The 21454-nt window shown below is 36.9% G+C and overlaps 1 protein-coding gene across 1 annotated transcript in view; it reads left to right on the top strand.

Annotated features, from left to right (window-relative positions):
* Positions 1-21454, top strand: part of LOC307049107 (E3 ubiquitin-protein ligase RING2) — a gene marked incomplete at both ends in the record, with an annotated part of 167266 nt that overhangs the window by 119740 nt on the left and 26072 nt on the right. The window contains 2 exons of the mRNA XM_079698484.1: positions 226-413; positions 3360-3491. Of these exons, the coding sequence (XP_079554610.1) occupies positions 226-413; positions 3360-3491 (320 nt within the window). The remainder of the gene's footprint in view (positions 1-225; positions 414-3359; positions 3492-21454) is intronic.

Raw genomic sequence — 21454 nt, 5'->3', positions numbered from 1 at the left:
ATACTCTGTAATAAATAGATTGGAAATATTGTTTGATATAAATGGAAAAGGAAAATTTTTTTTAGCTCTGATGCTATTCTGGGAATATTCTATACATAATCAAGGAAAAAGAATAATCAGCACTTCCCAGAAAGCTAGAACATTTGTAAGCAACAATTAGCATTCTTTTTCTCTCACTTACTAGTGAAGGACTAGCTGTATATTATGTAATTCTTATTTCCCCAGGTCAAGGCAAAACTTAAGCAAAATCCTTCAAAAAATACAGCGGGTGAAAGGCAAGAAGATAATTCTTTGATGAGATCTAATAACCAAGAAATCACCGTTTTCTCAGGTTCTCATCTTCCCCAACCCAACAGGCATCAAGAGATCTGGTCTATCCTAGAGAATGTTTGGATTACAATATGTCAAAACAGGTACTAAATTTCCAAGAATTTTTGAGTTTTAGGGTTTTCCATCATTACTGTTATTCATTAAATAGTTAGTGTTTGGGTTGTGAGTTTAACAATATAGTTTGTACTAGATTATCTTAAGAGGGCCTTTTGTCAAATTTGTACCCTTAGAAACAGTGATGCTTAACTAGGGGTGCACATTACAATTATCTGGAGAGTTTAAAATATATATATGCCTAGGTTCTAAGAAGTGCTGATTCAGTAGGACTGAAGTGAAGCTGAACTAGTGCTTCTCTTCAGGTGATTCAGATGTGAAACCTTGATGGGAATCATTGCCTATTTATGTCAAAACCAATGAATAGTCACCAAGATTAGCTAAACAAATTAGCAGGATACAAAGCCTTAATCAGATTTAAAATAATGTAAAGAAAACATCAGTCTGGATTAGGGAAAATTCATGTAAATTTTTTTTAAAAGAAAGATAAATACTTTTACTTAAAACAGAGAAATACTTTTATTTCATACACATGAAGTATTATGGTCTTGGTAAAATGAAAAGATAGAGACCGTTTGTGAGTAGTCTTTAAATAGGCTGCTGCTAGAGTAACTTAAAAAATAATTGAAAACAACTGGTTTTAAAGTAGGCCGACGCTCCCTTCCATACTTTTCCCCAAGCCCATAGTCTTTATATAATTAATATGTTAATCTTACTATATGTTTTGTAGTATGATTTTGCCTCGAGGGCCCAGTTTGTTGTTTTGGATTAAGATCACTTATCTGTTCTAGTTGTCTACAAGAGCAGCAAAGTAATATTAGCTCTCCACTTAAACATCTATTCTCAGTCAGTCATAGATTTGGGACCCATTTTTAGTCCTTGACAACAATTAAACAAATATATAGTCTGTTATCCTAAAGAAATTCAAACAAATATATAGTCTGTTATCCTAAAGAAATAACGATATCTGACATGTGAGGTAAAAAAACATTTAAAATTTTGTATTTTCATATAAAGCAAAGGTTTTGTTTGTTTTGTCCAATCTTAACGTATTTTTTTTTTTTTTTTTTTTTTTTTTTTTTTTTTTTTTTGTGGTACGCGGGCCTCTCACTGTTGTGGCCTCTCCCGTTGCGGAGCACAGGCTCCGGATGCGCAGGCTCAGCAGCCATGGCTCACGGGCCCAGCCGCTCCGCGGCATATGGGATCCTCCCAGACCGGGGCACGAACCCGTATCCCCTGCATCGGCAGGCGGACTCTCAACCACTGCGCCACCAGGGAGGCCCTTAACGTATTTTTAATGTTGTGGCTTATCAGATATTTTTGTTAGCAGAAAGTTGTATATGCCAGAAATGATCACTTTAAAAATAAGGTAGTTTAAAACAATATCTAAGATATTTTAATGTTCCTTTCATTTAGAAAACATTTGAGTACTTTATGTACCTTAGACCTGACCTATAATATACATACATTTGTGTTGGATGTTACAGAGTTCTTGGTAATTTCTGGATAATAGACTTTACATTATAGTACTTCAGTAAGTGAAAAATGCTTATATTATTTTATTGGTATATAGTTTTTAAAGCCTACTTCATTGTTTCCCATGCCTGGTTGTGTACCAGAGTCACTGTAGAACTTCTCAACATATTCATGCTTGAGTCTTTCACATAGAGATGCTCATTTGAAGATCTGGTAGGCCCTATGCACAATTTTTATAAAATAAAAATAATAGTTTTTATAAAACTATTATTAGAGCACCTATGCACAACCTTAAAGAGGTTGGGGTTAGCAGGTGTAAGCTTTTATATATAGAATGGATAAACAACAGAGTCCTGCGATATAGCACAGAGATCTATATTCAATATCCTATGATAAACCATAATGGAAAAGAATATAAAAAAAAGAATGTACATATATGTATAACTGAATCACTTTGCTGTACAGCAGAAATTAACACAACATTGTAAATCAACTATACTTCAATAAAAAATATTGAAAAATAAAATAAAATAACAGAAATCTATTCACTGAGTTCTGGAAGCTAGAAAGTCTGAAATCCAGGTGTCTGCAGAGTTGGTTCTTTTAGGAGGTTCTGAGGGAGAATCTATTCCATGACTGTCTCCTAGCTTCTAGTAGCTGCCAGCAGTATTTGTAGATACATCACTCCACTCTCTGCCTTTGTCTTCACATAGGGTAGTGCCCACCCTAATCCAGTATGACCTCATTTTAACTTAACTAATTACAAAGATCCTATTTTAAATAAGGCCACATTCTGAGGTTCTGAGTGAACGTGAATTTGGGGGGGACACTGTTCAGCCCATACAGCATATGTTTTGATTTTTTATATGGTTGTTATTATTTGAGTACATTTTGTATACCTTAATTTTTCTGTTTCATAGATGGCATAAGCATCATTTTAATAGTTGTTTGGTCTTTCATCAGGTGGCTAATTTACTATTTAATTAACACTTTTTTTAATATTGTTGAACATTTAGGTGATTACTAATTGTAACCCAGTTATGAATAATTATTAATATGTGATAGATTTCTAAAATTGGAATTATCAGAGTAAAGTGTATGAACACTTATAACATCCAGTTTCAGCAAACTCTAAATCTGATGTCTGATTTTTTTTCTTCATCCTTATGTACGGGAGTACTGTCAGTACTTACGTACTGACTTGAATATAAATTGATATTATTACTTCCATCTCTTATGGTCTCTTAGAGTGAAACATTATTCACATAGCTTTTACAGTATTACTTTAGATTAGACCTGTATAGTTGTTGATCCATATCTTTTGCATGAATGGTAGCCGGGACATTCACAAGTCACTGTCTTTTATTTCTAATTTAAATAGATAAGCATTATGAGAGATGAGTTATAAATATTACCTAATGTTATACATTAGAAATCGAAATACTTGAATTACACTAAATATGCATGTGTACCTATGAGCATTTTTTTCTCTATTTTAGCATGGATGTGTTTCAAAGATTGGGCTCAAATTCAGCTCTGATGTCTTCAAAAGTAGCATCATTTGAAGAAGCATTTGTATATCTTCAAAAGTTAATGGAAGCTGTTAAGGTTATTCTTGAAGGAATTCAGAGGTAAATACTAACTAATTTTAAAGTTTATTACTTTCATCTTTCTTTTAGGTTTATCAGCTTTTTCAGAGTTGCTGGGAGTCTTCCAGCAAGTTTTATAAACTAATGGCTTTTAGATTTAACTTCTTTCCCTCCCTTGCAAAGAATCCCTATTTCTAATTTGGACCACACGAATCTTTCCACTTTTTTCCTTTCTAGGAAAAAATAGACCAGATTGTAAGCTTCATAAGGAACTCTATTTTCTTTATTGCATAACTATAGCTACAAGAACAGTGCCTGACACATAATGGCACTCAGTAATTACTTGTTGAATGAAAAATATGTGTTAAGGTAATTATCACTGCCCTTTAAAAACAAATATATGGGGCTTCCCAGGTGGCGCAGTGGTTGAGAGTCCGCCTGCCGATGCAGGGGACACGGGTTCGTGCCCCGGTCCGGGAGGATCCCGCGTGCCGCGGAGTGGCTGGGCCCGTGAGCCGTGACTGCTGAGCCTGCGCGTCCGGAGCCTGTGCTCCGCAGCGGGAGAGGCCGCAACAGTGAGAGGCCCACATACCGCAAAAAAAAAAAAAAAAAAAAAAAAAAAAAAAAAACAAATATATGTTAATGTTTGTAAACATGATTGATTTCATCCAATAGAGTCTCACAGTACCACAAACTGAAAAAGTTTGAGAAGCAACCTAGTTTTATGATGCTTTGAGACAATATATATGTGATTATTTTAAATATTTGTGACGTATATAGAAAACATAGTTCCAGAAAGGTACAGAATGGACCATACCACCTGTGTAGCGTGAAGTCACATGTTTTCTTTTGTGGCACTGAAGAAGAATACTAAACTTAATCTTGCAATTTTTTCTTTATATACCAAAGTTGCTTGACCTGAATTGGCATGCAGCTTGCTGACAGAAGAATACTGTTCTTTATAAATTAAAAAAACAAAATCAGGAGGGGGCTTCCCTGGTGGCGCAGTGGTTGAGACTCCGCCTGCCAATGCAGGGGACACGGGTTCGTGCCCCGGTCCGGGAAGATCCCACATGCCGCGGAGCGGCTGGGCCTGTGAGCCATGGCCGCTGAGCCTGCACGTCCGGAGCCTGTGCTCCGCAACAGGAGAGACCACAGCAGTGAGAGGCCCGCGTACCGCAAAAAAAAAACCAAAAAAAAAAAAAGAAAAATCAAAACTGATTTGATTTTAGCATGTCCAAGTTTTAAAAACTTGGATTTTTAAAACAATAGCAGCTTTTGGTTTTGTTTTCACTTCTCTTTAAGGGTTTTTGGAAACTTCATCTCATTGTTAATGCACAAAGCATCTGTACCTCTTTTTGGATCACTTGGCTAATATGATTCTTAGAATAAAAAATGACCAAAGCTTTTTGCCACTCTTAAGTTACTAATGAATTGAAGATGTAACAGATCCCAAGACAAGTTAAGTATCATCTCTAAGTGCATGTAGTCTCTTTTTTTATTTAAGGCAATATTAAACAAGAGTAGCTCTATGAAGAAGAAATATTTAGTTCTGATGTTAGCTGTGTAAAAGCTGTTGCACATGGTACATTGCATAAAAGCCATGCTTGACACATTCCCTTTTCTACAGAAAGTAGGGATATTAGTCTGAATTCAATTACTCAACAAATGTTTATTGAGCACCGCCTGTGCTTGGCATCATGCTAGCTCTGGGGAATCAAAGAAAAGTGAGATGCAAACTCTGACTCCAGTGAGCTTGTAGAAATAGTGCAAACAGTCACATTGAAACAGATAATTGCAATAGAGAGTTATTGATATTTTAATAGGAATACAGGCAGTGGAGCCAGGGAGAGTCTGGGAAAAGATAAGACTGGATCGAGGTTGGAGGGGAATGTCTTATAAGCTGCATAAAGCAGTTTCCACTTTATCCTGTAGGCTAGTATTTCACACATCCAGAGCCGTCAGTTATGTGCCTTGACAGAAGTGTTTCTGGTCCAAAAAACTTCAGAAATATTGCATACTATATTACCCACTCAGAAAATCACTATACATCCATTAACAGCTTTTATAGACTGCTGTAGAGAAAGCTTCTTAATTTTAGAACCTTTAAACATATTGTTCCCTGGACCCCACCCCAGAGATTCTGGTGGAATTGGTCTGAGGGTGTGCCTAGCTATCAGGATTTTAAAAATTTCTCCAGGTGATTCTAATGTGTAGGCAGTTTTGAGAACCACTAGCCAGTATGCTTAACCAGTTCTCAGAGTGTGGGCACAGAACTAGCATCATCATCACCACCTGGAACTTGTTAAAAATGCAAATTCTCAAACTCTACCAGACCTCCTGAATCAGAAACTCAGGGTAGGGCCTTGCAGTCTGTGTCCTCCAGGTGATTCTGTGCAGACTAAAGGCTGAGCACCATGGGCCTAAGTGGTGCTCAGCCCTGGTGGCCAATTCTAATCATTTGGGAGCTTAAAAAAAAAGAGAGAGAACAATGGCCGGGTGCTGTCTTAAACCTATTCAATCTGATTCTCTGGGAGAGGGACCTGGGTGTATGCATTTTTACAAACTCCCCTGGTGAGTCTCATGTGGAGTCATGGTTGAGAAGGTATAGCATGTACTGCTTTCATAAACTATATCTAAGGAAGTAAATACTTGAATTTTAAGGCTGATTCAGTTTTGTTAATCTTTCCTGTAAGTGTACATACCTCCAGGAATAAAAAAATGTTAGTTGTTCTGCTACTTTTTATCATGTGACCTGGAGTAAATTGTCTTGAGCCTCAGTCTTCATCTATAAAAGAGGCATAATAATGCCTTCCCAGAGCTTTTCATAAAGTTACTGTGCTTTGAAAGTCGGGTGTTGGTATAACTAACCAAACCAGTGATTCTCTGCTTATTTGTTGGGGAAGATAAGAGTTCTAGATCTTATCCCAGACTTACTGAAATCACAGTATCTGTAGGTATTTTGTAGAGGAGGGAAGTTGTATTTTTAACAGGCTTTCCAAGAGATTTATATGCAGTTGGTGGGAGACCACAGTTAAAGAAATTAATCCAACCTCCTGTAATAAATATACTAGAAGCTCTTGAGTTACCAGCAGAGGGCATTATGATTAAAAAGTTTGCCCGTTTAAGCATTCATTAATCAACGGAAACTACTAAAATTGCAAGTTTTTTTTTAAACCTTCAAACAGTGGACATTTGAAAAAAACGTAGTAAAGGTTAATATATATTGTTTTGTCAAGTGAATATGTGATCCTAAAATCCTTTAAAAAACAGAGTCATGTTAAAGTAAGTTCAGTTAAAAAATTGAAGGTTGGCTAACTATGAGTGGATTTTTAAACGTTGAAAAATACACTCAAATTTGTAGTGACTACAAATTCATTAGTATTTCGGATGCTTACTAAAATGAAATAGTTTCATTTAGTTTTGAGATGCATGCTCAGTGAATATATGTCAACTCTATTTCTTTTTATTATAGCAGATCATTTATAGTGTTACATTAGGAATCAATAATAGATGACCTGTTAACTGGCTCCTTCAGTTAAAGAAGTGAATGAAAATGAGTTTGTTGAACTAAGAGTTTGGGCTTCTAGTTCCAGATCTTTCCCATTGTAGCTAACTTCAGGCATGTCATCTACCCTCTCTAAGCTACAGTTTCTTTCCTTAATAAGTGAGAATACTCATCCCTTCTTCACATGATGTGTATGAAGATACTTTTTAAACTGTAACATATTTACAAGTGTTAGTCTTTATTTTCTCTTTAAAGCTGGTATGTTAAATTTGAAATGTTTTAAAGTGTGTTATTTCAATTTTAATAGGGGTCTAAACATGATTGTTGTAAGTTAAGATTGAAAATATTGATGTGACAGTTGTTCACACAGTTACACAATTAGGAGCAGAATACCTAATTTGGTAGAAGTTGAAAATGGGATGAGAATATTGCTGATTTCTATACTTTCTGCACACTTTCTTCTTGGGTAGGAGAGTGAACTTATTTGCTATTGGTTTAGAGATTGCTTCTCTCATCTTTCCTTTTATACATATACAGGATTAATTTGAGCACTTTTGTTAATGGTTTTCTTATCTAAACACTAGCGGACTAGTCAGTACTCTTTCCATGTAAACAAAAGTGTTTTCAGATTTATTTTTTAGGGCAGTACAATCTAGTCTCATACTTCAGTGAACTGATGTCTAGATTGATCAAGTTACTCTCAAGATCACAAAAACCTTTTGCTTAGTATATGAAGATTATAAAGCTTCATTTGGAGTGAAAAATTAATCGAAGAGTCATATGGCAAATTCTAAAACTAAGAAAATTTCTACTTGTACATTAATCAAAAAACATTAAATGTCTTGTGCTTAGATTGACATATCTACAGAGTTAACTAAACAGGTCATGTAATCCAAATCTGAGGCATACTATAAATGTGTGCAGCTTTAACCTGAAAGATAATACTCACAACAACAATGAATGTATGTTTTTGTGTCTGTGAAGTAGATGATGAGCTGCCTGGTTTAGAAGCAGAGGAGAGGAAAGGGGGAGAGTGAGGGTAGGAAATTGCAGTCTGCCTACATTTTATAATCATGTTTGTGTGTTTCACCTTTATAACATAATGTTGAAATTATTAAAAAGAAAAAAACTGCCAATTGTAGCATTTGAATCCAAAACTTATAACTAGACCATGCTTAAGTGTGTATATTCATTTTATCACTTGGTTTAATATGCAAAACTTTGTATTTCTGTGTCAATTTCATGAACTCTAGATTTCCAGCTCAAGTAGCCTTGGATGAAGTGGTTAAAATAATGAATGTTTTCTCAATTTCATATTTTGAATCTTATGGGGGGGTTATCAATAACGTGGCACATTTTGTGGGGGAGGGAACTTTTTTATATGAGGGGATATCTCAAGTTTAATTAATTAATTAATTTTTATCTCTTAAGCTTAGATGATTTTTTTCTCTAGCTGTCATATTTGGTTTGATTATTTTTAAATGTAGACTGAGTGCTAAATGGTGCCTTGGACACAGTCATATTCTGGATGGACATTCATTTGTGATCATAGTATATGATTTTGGAAAATGAGACTTCTGCTTGAATTTAGGAAAGGAAGATGATTAATTTTTATCATCTTCAAATGCTTTTAGTAATCTTCAAAACCTTTGTAACCTCTGTTACATTCCTGTGGCTTTGGTTTGAAATACCTTATAGAGCTGGTTTTCTAAAACAAAACAATTATAATCACGAAACTGGGGATGCTTATGTGTGTGTGTGTTATTTACATATATAAATTCTTATTAAGTCTCACAAGAAAGAATTTTCCTATTACTCTCTTACCCCATTTTAACATAAGAACAAAACATATACTGGTATAACCATACATAATTCCTGGGAAAAGGAATCCTACAATCACAGCAGTTTTTTATATCTACTAATGATTTAGTAGCTTCAAAGAGTGTGGAGTTCGCATTTGAGAGAATATTAACTTAATATTGTATGTTTTGATAGCTGACCTCTTGAGGTTTTAGAAAGGTTATTTAGGAAAGGTCATCCTTCGGTTGACACAAAGATAACACTCTTTAGGCTGTTTTATAGATTAGGTCAATTGTTGAAACAAAAGTTTTTATGAAAGCCGTAGAAAATAAAGACCTTAAAATTAGTGGCTTTTTAGCATCTTGACTCATTGCAGTGTGCAAGATGTTCAGCCATTGATAAAAAATTTTCCTTGTCTAGATTAGAGAGGTTTATCCATGTTTAGGTCTGACCTACTTTCTTTGAGGCTTGGCCTTTCTACCCTTAGATAATTAGACTTCACCTTCCCTCCCCCATTAGGGTTTCCACAGATATCACTGCACCTCTTTATCAGCTTTTTCATATACCCCATGTCCTGTATATCAGTCACTATGTTGAGTAAGAGAAAATGATACAACCTTTTATTTTAAAATGAAAAGGTTTAGTTGCTTCACCCTCCATGCCATCATTTTAGACCTTTTTCATAATTTATTTCATAATCAGCTCCCTAAGACTTTGACCACTTTTAGGGCAGGAACTTTGCTTACTTTTCTTCATTTTACTTTTCTATACCTAGATTTATACCTGTATGACGCATAGCAGATGGTTAAAAAAAAAAGGCGGGGGAGGGGTGTTGACTGGTTGAATGAGTCTTTTATAGTCTATCTGGTGGAGGGCAACTTCTTGTAGCGCTGAATGCTGCTAATAGTACTACATTATGACATTAGATGAATAGGTAATATAGAGGTTCCAAAAAAGATACAGAAGAGAGAAGTGCAAGCTATGAAAGGGTAAAGAATAAGAAAATCAGGAGGGGGCTTCCCTGGTGGCGCAGTGGTTGAGAGTCCGCCTGCTGATGCAGGGGACACAGGTTCGTGCCCCGGTCCAGGAAGATCCCACATGCCGCAGAGCGGCTGGGCCCGTGAGCCATGGCCGCTGAGCCTGCGCGTCCGGAGCCTGTGCTCCGCGGCAGGAGAGGCCACAGCAGTGAGAGGCCTGTGTACCGCAAAAAAAAAAAAAAAAAAAGGAAAAAAGAAAATCAGGAGGAAGGAGAAAGACTGGAACAAAGAGATTAAGGAGATTAAAAAGGTATTTATTTCTAGAACAGATGATGGAGCCTCCAGTAATTTGCCCAAATGGCTCTTGTGGTCCCATGTTATCCTTAATTCTGATCTCTCTGTATCAACTATCTAAATTAGGGTTAGTAGAAGGAAAGATGAGATGTAATGGAAGTGATTGAGACTTAAGGAATATAAGCAGGCATTTCTTATATAAGACATATAATGTATATAAAATATAGACAATAAAAGCTTTTTATGGTATCTATATTACAGTTTGATAAACACAGCTTTAACATAACATATATATCAAATGTATGTAATACATAGTAAAATTTATATTAAATTAGCTGACAAAATATATGGCATCCACATATTAATCTGACTGAATTATCCAACACAGCTGATATTTTTTTAACCTTCCTCTTTAATGCTACTGAAGGTAATAGATCACACATGACTTACTTTTTAGAATAACTAGATTTCATTTTATACATTTGAAGCTCTTATCTATGCTTCCTAGCATTTGTAATTCAAGAATAGGAAATAAGGACCTTTATTTTTATCCTAAATGTCAGCGTTGTGATGCCAGTTATTCCTACTACCCCTAAAGCATTTCTAAGTGTTGGTGTCCTTTTGTTTTAGTCAGTAAAATCCAGTTTTGGTGATGGAGTTAAATGTTTCCCATCATAAACTTCTTGATCACACCAGAATCAAATAATCAAATATAAATGAAGATTACTTCTTTTTTTTTTTTTTTTTTTTTTTTTGCGGTACACAGGCCTCTCATTGTTGTGGCCTCTCCCACTGCGGAGCACAGGCTCCGGACGTGCAGGCTCAGCGGCCATGGCTCACAGGCCCAGCCGCTCCGCGGCATGTGGGATCTTCCCAGACCGGGGCACGAGCCCGTGTCCCCTGCATTGGCAGGCGGACTCTCAACCACTGCGCCACCAGGGAAGCCCGAAGATTACTTCTTGAAGATAACAAATATTTTACTTTGTTTATAGAGTTGTTTTTATTTAAAATCAATACTTTTAAATTTTCCCTTTGTAGCTGGTTATTTCTGCCTAATGATTTATTGATCTGATAATTTAACTAAAATTCCCTGCTATCCCTGCTATTAAGTCACCCTAAGAAATGCTAAAACTACCAAACACTACATTTTTCAGAGAAGCAGATGGGATGAATGACTGACTAAATCAGTGGGGTTAGACATCAGTAAAATAAATGAAATGGAGTGGGGGATCAAAGGTGCTCAACACCTCAATTTAACTTAAATAATTAGTATATAATAAATACATGGGTAAAGCCGGATGATCAGTTCTAATTCCTTCTTACAGAGTAGTTGTACAAAAAAAGGTTTAACGTTAGAGTGTACCCTAGACTCTAGGATTAGTCTCATCTATTTTGAGAAATATCTTCTTGTGCCTCTAAAGAACTTTAACACTGTAGTAGACCAGCCATCTGCCCATAGTGAGAAGTGATGCAATCAATGTTCTCAAGGCTGTTTCCAGTAATATAAAAGGTTGAGTCCAACTCAGGACAATGTTTTCTCCCTAGAAGGTAACTCAGTAAACATTTATTATACGTCAGAAACCCCTGGAATTTTTTTACATTTTAATGTCCAATCCTTGTCAATAAGGCATAATAAACCTTCAAGAATCAACATTTACTTAACCATTAGTAATAATGTAACTGGAACTATAAGTTGTAGATTTTCCAATTAATGTTTCTTTTTTGCTAACATTAAGATAGATTATGTTTTGACAGCACATAGCTATATATTTTCCCCAACCTGATTGTTGAGCTAAGACAAATAAGTAAAATCATCAACATTATATTTTTATATTAAATATAGTAATTTATGCAGATTTTATTTAAGCTTTTGATAACGTAGATAAAAAAGTGTGAGTACTTTTGTACAGCATTGGAGTGTAAGGTAGTATAAAGACTGTATCAGTCTTCTTTTTTCTTTTTTTTTTTTTTTGCGGTACGCGGGCCTCTCACCGTTGTGGCCTCTCCCGTTGCGGAGCACAGGCTTCGGACGCGCAGGCTCAGCGGCCATGGCTCACGGGCCCAGCCACTCCACGGCGTGTGGGATCTTCCCAGACCGGGGCACGAACCCATGTCCCCTGCATCGGCAGGCGGACTCCCAACCACTGCGCCACCAGGGAAGCCCAATGTATCAGTTTTCTTTAAAAGGATTTGCCTCCACTTACTAGGGTGACTCTGAGAAAAAGTGAAATACTCAGACCTTTTGGGGGGTTACTAGATACTGACTCTGAGTTAATACTAATCTCCGGGGACCTAAAATTTGACTGTAGTTGGAGAAATGATCAGGGAAACAGATCTACCTTGATTAATAAGCAGTGACTACTGGTTTGTTTGGAAACGGAAAAAACAGAATTTGAGGATTGGTGACAGGAAAGTCTAGATGAGAGATGTGTGGATGGGCATCTTGTAATGGGCACAGAGTATAAGGGTATTTGTGTCCCATGTGAATACTCACCAAAGACTTCCCACTGCAGTGGAGACTCTCAGTAGTCAAATGGACAAGATCAGCTGTCCTGTGGGTGTCAGTCACCCTCTTCCCCTAGCCACCCCAGTGTTTGGTCAGTGAGCTCATATGCAAAGGGACAATAAATAGCAGCCTGGATAACATGAGCTCAAACGTGGGACTTCCTCTTATGAAGGCTGCTCTGGATGCTACCACTGCTGAGAGCCCAAACTGCCAACAGCTGAGGCAAATGCTAAGCAGTCTAGAAGGCACCATTCCCTAGGGTACCATCAAGTCACTAGTGGCAGTGATTCAGACCCCTTCCATCATGAAGGGGGCAGTGATTTGTCCTCACTGGAATAGACACCTCTTTTAAATATGGAATTAAGTTCTCTCACTGCAGTGCTTCTATCAGCAACTCCATCTGTTGATTTAAGGGATTTGTTGGCTACTGTCTTGATAGCCCATACAGCTAAAAAACTAATTTTATAGCAAAAGAAGTACAGCTATGGTTACATGGAATTCGCTGGCTTTATCATATACTAATCTAAGGAACTGGCTTGGTAAAACACTGTAAAAGACTTATTTTCCATACCAGCTGTAACCTATGAAGTTAAGGTGCTGTCCTATGATGCTGTTTCTCCCTTAGAGAATTGCTCCCTTAGAGAATTTACATTCTCTCCCCAGAATGTAAATCCAAGAATCAAGGGAAGCAAGTGGTAATGGTTTCTCCACAATTAAACCAAATAACTCTTCTGTTAACAAGTACTGTTTCAGTCATCGCTGAGTCAGGAAAACAAAAGCCACTCTAGGTATTTCAAACAAAATTTAATATACAAACTTAATTTCAGTGCTATTGGAAGGACTGGAAGAGCAAAGGGGAGAAAGTGGTAATATCTGGAGGGGCAAAAAAGAAGAGGGTTTTTAATGAATTTTGAAATTTTCTGTATCTTGGTGCCCTCTGTACCATAGGAGCACAGTACTACATGATTACTGTACTTATTTTTAAAACAACAGTTCCTCTAGATTGCTTGGAAATAGTTGTAAACAATTACAAGAAGTGGATGTGATCCTATAAAATATTTTGTGTATAGAAGTAGAAACATTCTTCAGTCTAGTGTTCCATTCAATTAAGGTGTAATTGTTATGCTTCCTTTACATATATAGGCTTAGGACCTAATGTACAAGCAACCATCTGTTCTCAGACAAAACAAAGAAAATCTAACTTATTTTCAGAACCTTTATTCAGAAATTAATTTTCTTTCATAAATGTGTAAATTTTCAAAGAAGTTACAGAAATTTTATTATAACCTGAGCCAATGCATTTTTCATACCTATGTGTTTTCAACTTTCCATTAAAAAGTCGCTTAAAATAGAACTCCATGTTCAGAAATTTAACTGCCAGTTCTTCAACTTAGATACCTCTGTGACAGAATGACTGATGTAGGAAGGGGCCATTGTTTATACACCTACTCCTTATGAATTTCTACACTCCACCTCAGGTCTACGTCTTACCTGGGCTCAGGGGTGATTGGTTCCTGCTGCCACAATCATATCTGTCTACCACCAACAGAGGTACAAATTTCTCTTCTCATGCTGAGATATGGAAAATATTCTCTCTTAGTTCAACTAAGATACCATAGGACTTTATAGAAGGAACCTTCACTAAAAGGCTAATGAATATATGACTAAGCAAAAGGAAAAAAAATAGACAAAAGCAGTTCAACAATTCCTCGTGCTGAACCAATCAAAAGATTAGCTGCAAAAGAAATTTCATACTTTGCAGTTTATGTAGTTGATGTTTTTTTCCCTTACCTCAGTCCTCATGTTCTGGGTCACCTGTTGCTAAATCCCAGAACTTACTAGATTAAAACAATAGCAGTCAATTATTTATTTTCTCTAATGGTTCCAGGACTTGACTGGACACGTGTGGGTAGTTCTCACTTGAGAGTTCTTGTGTGGTTGTGGTCAGATGGTGTCTGGAGTCATCTCAAAGGCTGGCTGATGCTGGCTGTCAGCTAGAACACGAACATGTAGCATCTCCATGTAGCCTGGGCTTCCTCATAGACTGAAGGCTGGTTTCCAAGATCATCCCAAAATAACAGGTGGAAGCTCTATTGCCTGTAATGACATTGCCTTTCTGACTGAAAGTGTTATTTTGCTTTCATTCTTGATTGATACATAACTGTGTGTAGATTGTAGGTTGACAGTTATTTTCCCTAGGCACTTTTAAAAATATATTTATTTATTTATTTGGCTGTGCTGGGTCTTAGTTGTGGCACGCGGGATCATTTTAGTTGCAGCATACAGGGTCTAGTTCCCTGACCAGGGATCGAACCCAGGCCCCCTGCATTGGGAGTGTGGAGTCTTGGCCATTGGACCACCAGGGAAGTCCCTCCCTAGACACTTTGAAGATGTAATTTCATTATCTTATATCTTCCTGGAAATGAGTAGTCAGCTGTCAGCATACTGGTTTTTTCTTAGCTGGTAATCTGTCTCTCCTCCCACCCCCGTCCCACCCTGGAATGCTTTCAAGATTTTCTTCTGTAACGTTTATGTTTGGTAATTTTATCACAAGATGTCTAGGTATAGGTTTTGTTTTATTTATCTTTCTTGAGATGTGGTGTGTTTTCTTCAATCTGAAGACTCATATCTTTAACTCTGGAAATTCTCAATTATTATCTCTTCGATTATTCTCCCCCTCATTCTCCTTAATTCTCTTGTTTTGGAATTCCTATTTCTGACTCTCCTCGTTCTGTCAGCCGTATCTCTTGACTCCTTTTTTCCATCTCTTTTATCCCTCTGTGCTGTATTCTGAATAATTCTTCAAATTTATTTTCTGATTCATTAATTATTTTTACCAATTTTAAATAATTTTATTTAATCATTAAAAATATATAGTACCTTCACATTGCTTAAAAATAATTCATTAGGTGAAAAAGAATATACAGTGAGTGAAAATTCTTCTTTCCATGTCTTTTACCTCAGTTAGCTCATTATCTTCAAGGACAATCAAAATTAATTAGTGTAGACTCTCTCTTGTCTGTACTTTTGCTTATGCTACCTGTTTTAAAGTGAGACTAGCCTGTAAGCTCTATAAGGACAAGAACTCTTTGTTTTGGTTTTTGATATATCCCCACCTCACCCAGGAGTTAATGTATAATGAGTAATCAATTAGTACAGAAATAGAGAGAAAGAAACTGCCTGGTCATCTGGATCTTAACACCATGATTTCATAGTTTTGGAAGAGTTCATCCTCAAATTTGTAAGTTTAGGAATTTTATTTTACCAGTTTACTGAAAACTTACCAGACTCAACAGACTTTCTTCTAACCAAATTTAGAAGAAAGCAAGCTGATATATCAGAATGCCCATTTATTTATTTACATTGAAATCAGTAACTCCCAGCTGAACCGAAATATTTATAAATTAAGTGACTCCTAGAGGAAAGTTTACGCTGCAAACTAGATTACTACCAAGTTTTCTTGCTGACTGCTGGGGATGTTGACCTCAAGCTAAAGTAATCTCTTTTCTCCTCTGGAATTTTATTTGCCAAATAGTCAGGTCAGCCTTTCCCCTATACAGGGATATTCTTTTTCTTTAATCCCCTTTTCTAAGCTCTGTGCAAACTACTACTTTTTGTCAATTATGTCAACTAATAGTTATCTGAAAATGTCAAAACACAACTGGTCAGATTTCAGTGTTATTTGCATTGCTTAAATTACATTCCTATTTCCCTAAGGTGCTATCTTGATGACTTTGATTAAAATTGGCTGATTACTAAGGTCTATCAGCAGCATGTTTGCACACCATCTCTTAGGGTTGGTATTAATCTCATGTGTTACATATCTAGAGGCATTTTGTATACTGGGTAGGAAAGTGGTCATAGAGCCATCTTCCCTGGGTTCATATCACTGCTCTACTACTTCCTAGGTTTTTGACCTGGAGCAAGTTACTTAAAACCTTTGTCCTCCATTTCCTCAAAAATGGAGAAGTAAAAGTATCTTCTCACAGGATTAATGAGGAAGTGAATTACTATATGTAAAGGACTTAGGACAATTTAGAACAGTACCTGACAAATAGTATATAAATTATTACTATTGCTGTTGTTTTGTTGTTATTATTCTTACTGATTTATATTTCAGAAAAAAAATTTTTTTTGCCTTGGTTCTAAATTGTGGAGGTTTACTCTCTTTGGAAACCATACTCTGTGTGGACTAACTATAGGATCATTCTTAAACTGTTCTTGTTCAGATGCAGCGTTACCTTAGATTACTGTGTATTCCATAACTGATCCTGTTGATAATCCCTTTACTACTTTTCCATATTAGTATCCTTTTTTCCTACTGTTAGCAGAACTTCTGGTTCCAGCATTAACTCCTTAATGCCTGGACTCTTGTGATCATCTTCTAATAGGTCTCCTTGCCTTTAGGCTCCTTTGACAGTTCCTTAAACTCCTTAAATCATATTTTATGATTTCATTTTTTTCCTTTGTTCAAAAACATTTATTTTCTCTTATTCCCCTCTGGTTCAAATACAGCCTTTCCAATTTGTCAGACAAGGCTTTTGACTGCTTGGTCCTAACATACCTTTTTAGTCTTATAGTCCTCTAGACTACTTTGTAGTTAAGCCAAATTAATTTTTTTGTGGTTTTCAATGCAGGCCTTATGTTTTCTTAATTCTGAACCTTGACGCAATATCTTCTCAGAGCTTGGAGTGACCTCTTAATCTACATGTATTTTTCAAAGTTTTATCCATTTGTCAAATCCCAGTTCAGAAGCCACTTACTACAAACAGACTTTACAGTTTGTATTGAACCCTTAAGGTTCTTAGCACATGTTGCCTCCCATTATAATTATTTGCAGACGTTTTATCTCTGCTCCTAAATTGCGAACTCCATGAGGCAGGATCAATATCTTATATCCTTGGTATTCCCGAGATATCTTGCATGTTGCTTTGAACCCAGTACTATTTGATAATAGTAATAAATGAATAAATAAGTAACATTTATTAAGTAGTTAGTATGTCCCAGTCACTGTACATAGGTAAAGCTCTTTACCTATGTGATCTTATTTAATTCATACATAACCCTCTCAAGAGACGCTACTGTTACTGAACCAGGCTCATTTGCCTTTCTCATAACGAGCCAAATGCTGAGATGTCAAGGTTTGCAACAGAGAAAGAGTTTATTTACAAGGCAGCCAAGTGAGGAGATGGGAGAAAAGATTTCAGATCCACCTCCCTGAAGGCTGGGGGGCTTGGGATATTTATGGGCAAAGCGTATAGCATGGTCAGAAGTGCAAGGGAAGGTGACTGGAGGTAGGAAAAAGGTGCGGTAATTGCTGCTTTGCTCAGCCGTATCTGAATTACATGCTTCTTCATGGGATGCATGTTCAGAAAATGGCAGCGTTAGCATGCTCTGAAGATAGAGTTTTTGACCCTCTGATGTGGAAAGGTCATTCCCTGGACAAACAAGTCTCTTCTGCACAGACTCTGATTGGCCCCATTGGTTCCACACAGTTTCAGCCAGTTTTGTTGTCTTATGAGCATAGGGGTTTTTAACAAGCTGTTCCCTTATCTGCTCTTCTGTAAGACAAGCTCAAGAACTTCTGTTAATCACCAGTTTCTATTAAACCTATGGGGCATGGTTTCAGGAAGGGTTTTTTAAGCCTGTGGGGGGCAGGCTTTCACTATCACACCCATTTTACACATGGGGAAGTAGGATCACAGGGATTATATCATTCCCCAAGGTCACACAGTTTATACTTGGCAGAATGACTTATTGAAATTGGTCTGATTCTAGAGGGCTCACTTTTTAAATACACTAAACTTTCTGACTGAAAAAATTACTTTAAAGTTAGTTATATTCCAGAGGTATTTTTTAGTTGATTTTTTTTTTTTTTTTTTTTTTTTTTTTTTTTGTGGTATGCGGGCCTCTCACTGTTGTGGCCTCTCCCGTTGCGGAGCACAGGCTCCGGATGCGCAGGCTCAGCAGCCATGGCTCACGGGCCCAGCCGCTCCGCGGCATATGGGATCCTCCCAGACCGGGGCACGAACCCGTATCCCCTGCATCGGCAGGCGGACTCTCAACCACTGCGCCACCAGGGAGGCCCCTTTAGTTGATTTTATAGAACTTTAGAAAACTTCTAAGTTTAATTTAAAAGAATATTAAATGACTGATCAAAAAAATACAAAATATCTTTGCCTTAGAAGGAAATTTTCCTTCTTTGTTTTTTCCAAATTTGTCTTTTCTACCTTTCATTTTTCTGGGAGGAGAGTGAGTCCAATTACCTTGGTTGAAATGAATATCCCAAAAAAGGTTTCCATTGGTAGATGGTCTTGTCTCTAGAGACAGATGTTAACAAATGAAACAACTGGGGTAACAAAAGCATGAAAGAAAACTGTATCTGGGTTATATTGCTGACAGTCAGCCCTATGCAATTTGGAAGAGTGGTTAAGACGTGTCTTAAAGCTGGAATAAAAAATTCCATCCTGTGGAATGCTCAGACTAGGTCAAGATTAAGTTATCATCCATGTATCAACACAGTGGGTTATTCATAGAAAAACAAATAGGTAAATTTGTTGTTTTCATGCATTTTAAAATGTGTCATTTGCCTACATTTTTTACTTTGTAATGGATTAGATTATGTATTTTAGAAATGCCTTAGAATTTACGATGCATAGTTGGATTGGAAACAGTATTTCTAAGATTGAGAAGAGAAAGGAAAACAATGGTTATTTATTTTAGAGGAAGAGTGCACATGGTATCTTAGGTAGTACCAGAGGGATAATAAAGATATGTGAAACTATCCTTACGCCCAAGGGGCAAATGTGATGCTAGAAATTTGAGGTAAAAACGCATAAGAAAGAAACCTGGAACACATTGGAAATGAGTAGAGAACAAAGGACAAGGGAGGAAACAGGATGAAAGATCCAAAACATTCTTGTTTGAACAGTGCTGGAGTGCTCCTGCCTTTTTAAATTGGCCATGCCTATGTAGCAAGGGTGGATTAGCCCAATTTATTAATACAGATCTGTAAAAGCAGACTGAAGTTGAATTATCAGAAAGATAGACTGAAAAGTTCCAGAGACTGGCAACACAAATATCTGGAAATTCCCTAGCGGTCCAGTGGTTAGGACTTGGCACTCCCACTGCTGGGGCCTGGGTTCCATCCCCGGTTGGGGAACTAAGATCCTGCCAGTCTCATGGTTCGGCCAAGTTTAAAAAAAAAAAAAAAAAAAAAATCAAGGAAAGAAGGAGTTCCAAAAGAGAAGGAATCTTTGACAGTGTCTTGTCACTACTGAGAGGCCAAAAAAAAACACTGTCTGTTAGATTGAGCAACATAGAAGTTGTTGGTGAATTTGTTGGCAGTTTCATGAGAGTGTGGGGGCAGACATTAAACATCAGTAGGACAAGTGGGGGCAGCAGAAGGACGTTGTGAAACTGTGGGAGGTCATGAGGCCAGGAGAAGAGACTGTGTTCCAGATTTCCTTGAGAAAACAGTCAAGTCAGTGTAAATGTTTCTTAGATAATATCAATATATGAAAAGATAAAACCATTCACAATAAACATCAGAGTTACAGCAAAGACAGTGATTTTGTAATAACAATACATGAAGTTATTCTTGACCCCTTCACTGCAGTAATTCTGAAGTCTTCTGGTTCCTCAAAAAGGCCTTTCTGCTAGGATTTGCCCTCTTATAAATGGAATCATACAACATTTGTCCTTTTGTGACAGGCTTATTTCACTTAATACAATGTTTTCAAAGTTCATCCATGTTATAGCCTGTTGTAGCCAGAATTTCCTTTTTAAAGCTCAGTAATGTTCCACATATATGCCACATTCTGTTTATCCATTCATCTGTTGGTGGACATTTAGGTTGCTTCTACTCCTTGGCCATTATGAGTAATGCTGCTGTGAACAAAGATGTACAGATATCTCTTTGAGTCCTTGCTTTCAGTTCTTTTGGGTACATACCCAGAAGTTGAACTGCTGGATTATGTGGTAATCCTATTTTTAAAATTTTTTTGAGGAACCACATACTGTTTTCCGTAGCAGTTATACCATTTTACATTCTCACCAACAGTGCACTAGGCTTTCATTTTCTCCACATCCTCATCAATACCTGTTATTGTCTGTGTTTTTAAAAATAACCATCCTAATGGGTGTGAGGTGGTATCTCCTGATTTGGTTTGCCTTCTTTTTATAAAAAGTCTAATGCATTTTAAAAGCTCTTTCAGTGTTGATTAGTTAAATGTATTTGTATTACAAAAGAGTTTTATTATCTTCACATTTTTTCCCCAGATTTATTCTAAATAGAACATTTCTCTAATGTTTCTGATCTATTATCAATGTCTATATATAGTGAGGTGTGCTTATAATAAGGCAGTAATAAAATTGTGTCTCAGCCCCAGTTGGATGTATTGAGATCTTACAGCACTAAATGGCGGGAGCACAAGCTAACTCAGTCTTCTGTTTCTTTCACTGTGAGCTCGTATCTTGGCTCTGCCCCTTGTGATCTAGAGAGGTCTTATGTGCCATGTTACAGTGGAAAGATAGTAGGTACCTGGCAGTGAGGTGTGATTAATCAGCTAGGAAATAACATTCATAAAATATTAGGAGGAACTGTGATTGAGTCTTATGCAGATTTAGCTGGCATGTAGTGGGCATAGGACTCACTGAAGACCTAGTTGTGAAGAGCTAAATTGTGAAGACATCGTTGAGGGGCCCCGATAGGGGCCTCAACACTATAGAAGAGAAATGAGTTGGTTTTTCATACTTCTGGCCCCTTTCAGTACATTGTTAGTACTACGCCTGGAACTGGCCTCCAGCAGCACCGTCTCGAGCAGTGAGGTTATCTTTTAGCAAGAAGCATAATGCTACGAAGCAAAGCAAAGTAGTTCTTTGGCAGCTAACTACTCAATGAATTCCACAACGGTCTCAC

Source organism: Hyperoodon ampullatus (assembly GCF_949752795.1).
Source record: "Hyperoodon ampullatus genome assembly, chromosome: 2".
NCBI lineage: Eukaryota > Metazoa > Chordata > Mammalia > Artiodactyla > Ziphiidae > Hyperoodon > Hyperoodon ampullatus.
This window is presented reverse-complemented; position numbering and strand designations above follow the sequence as displayed.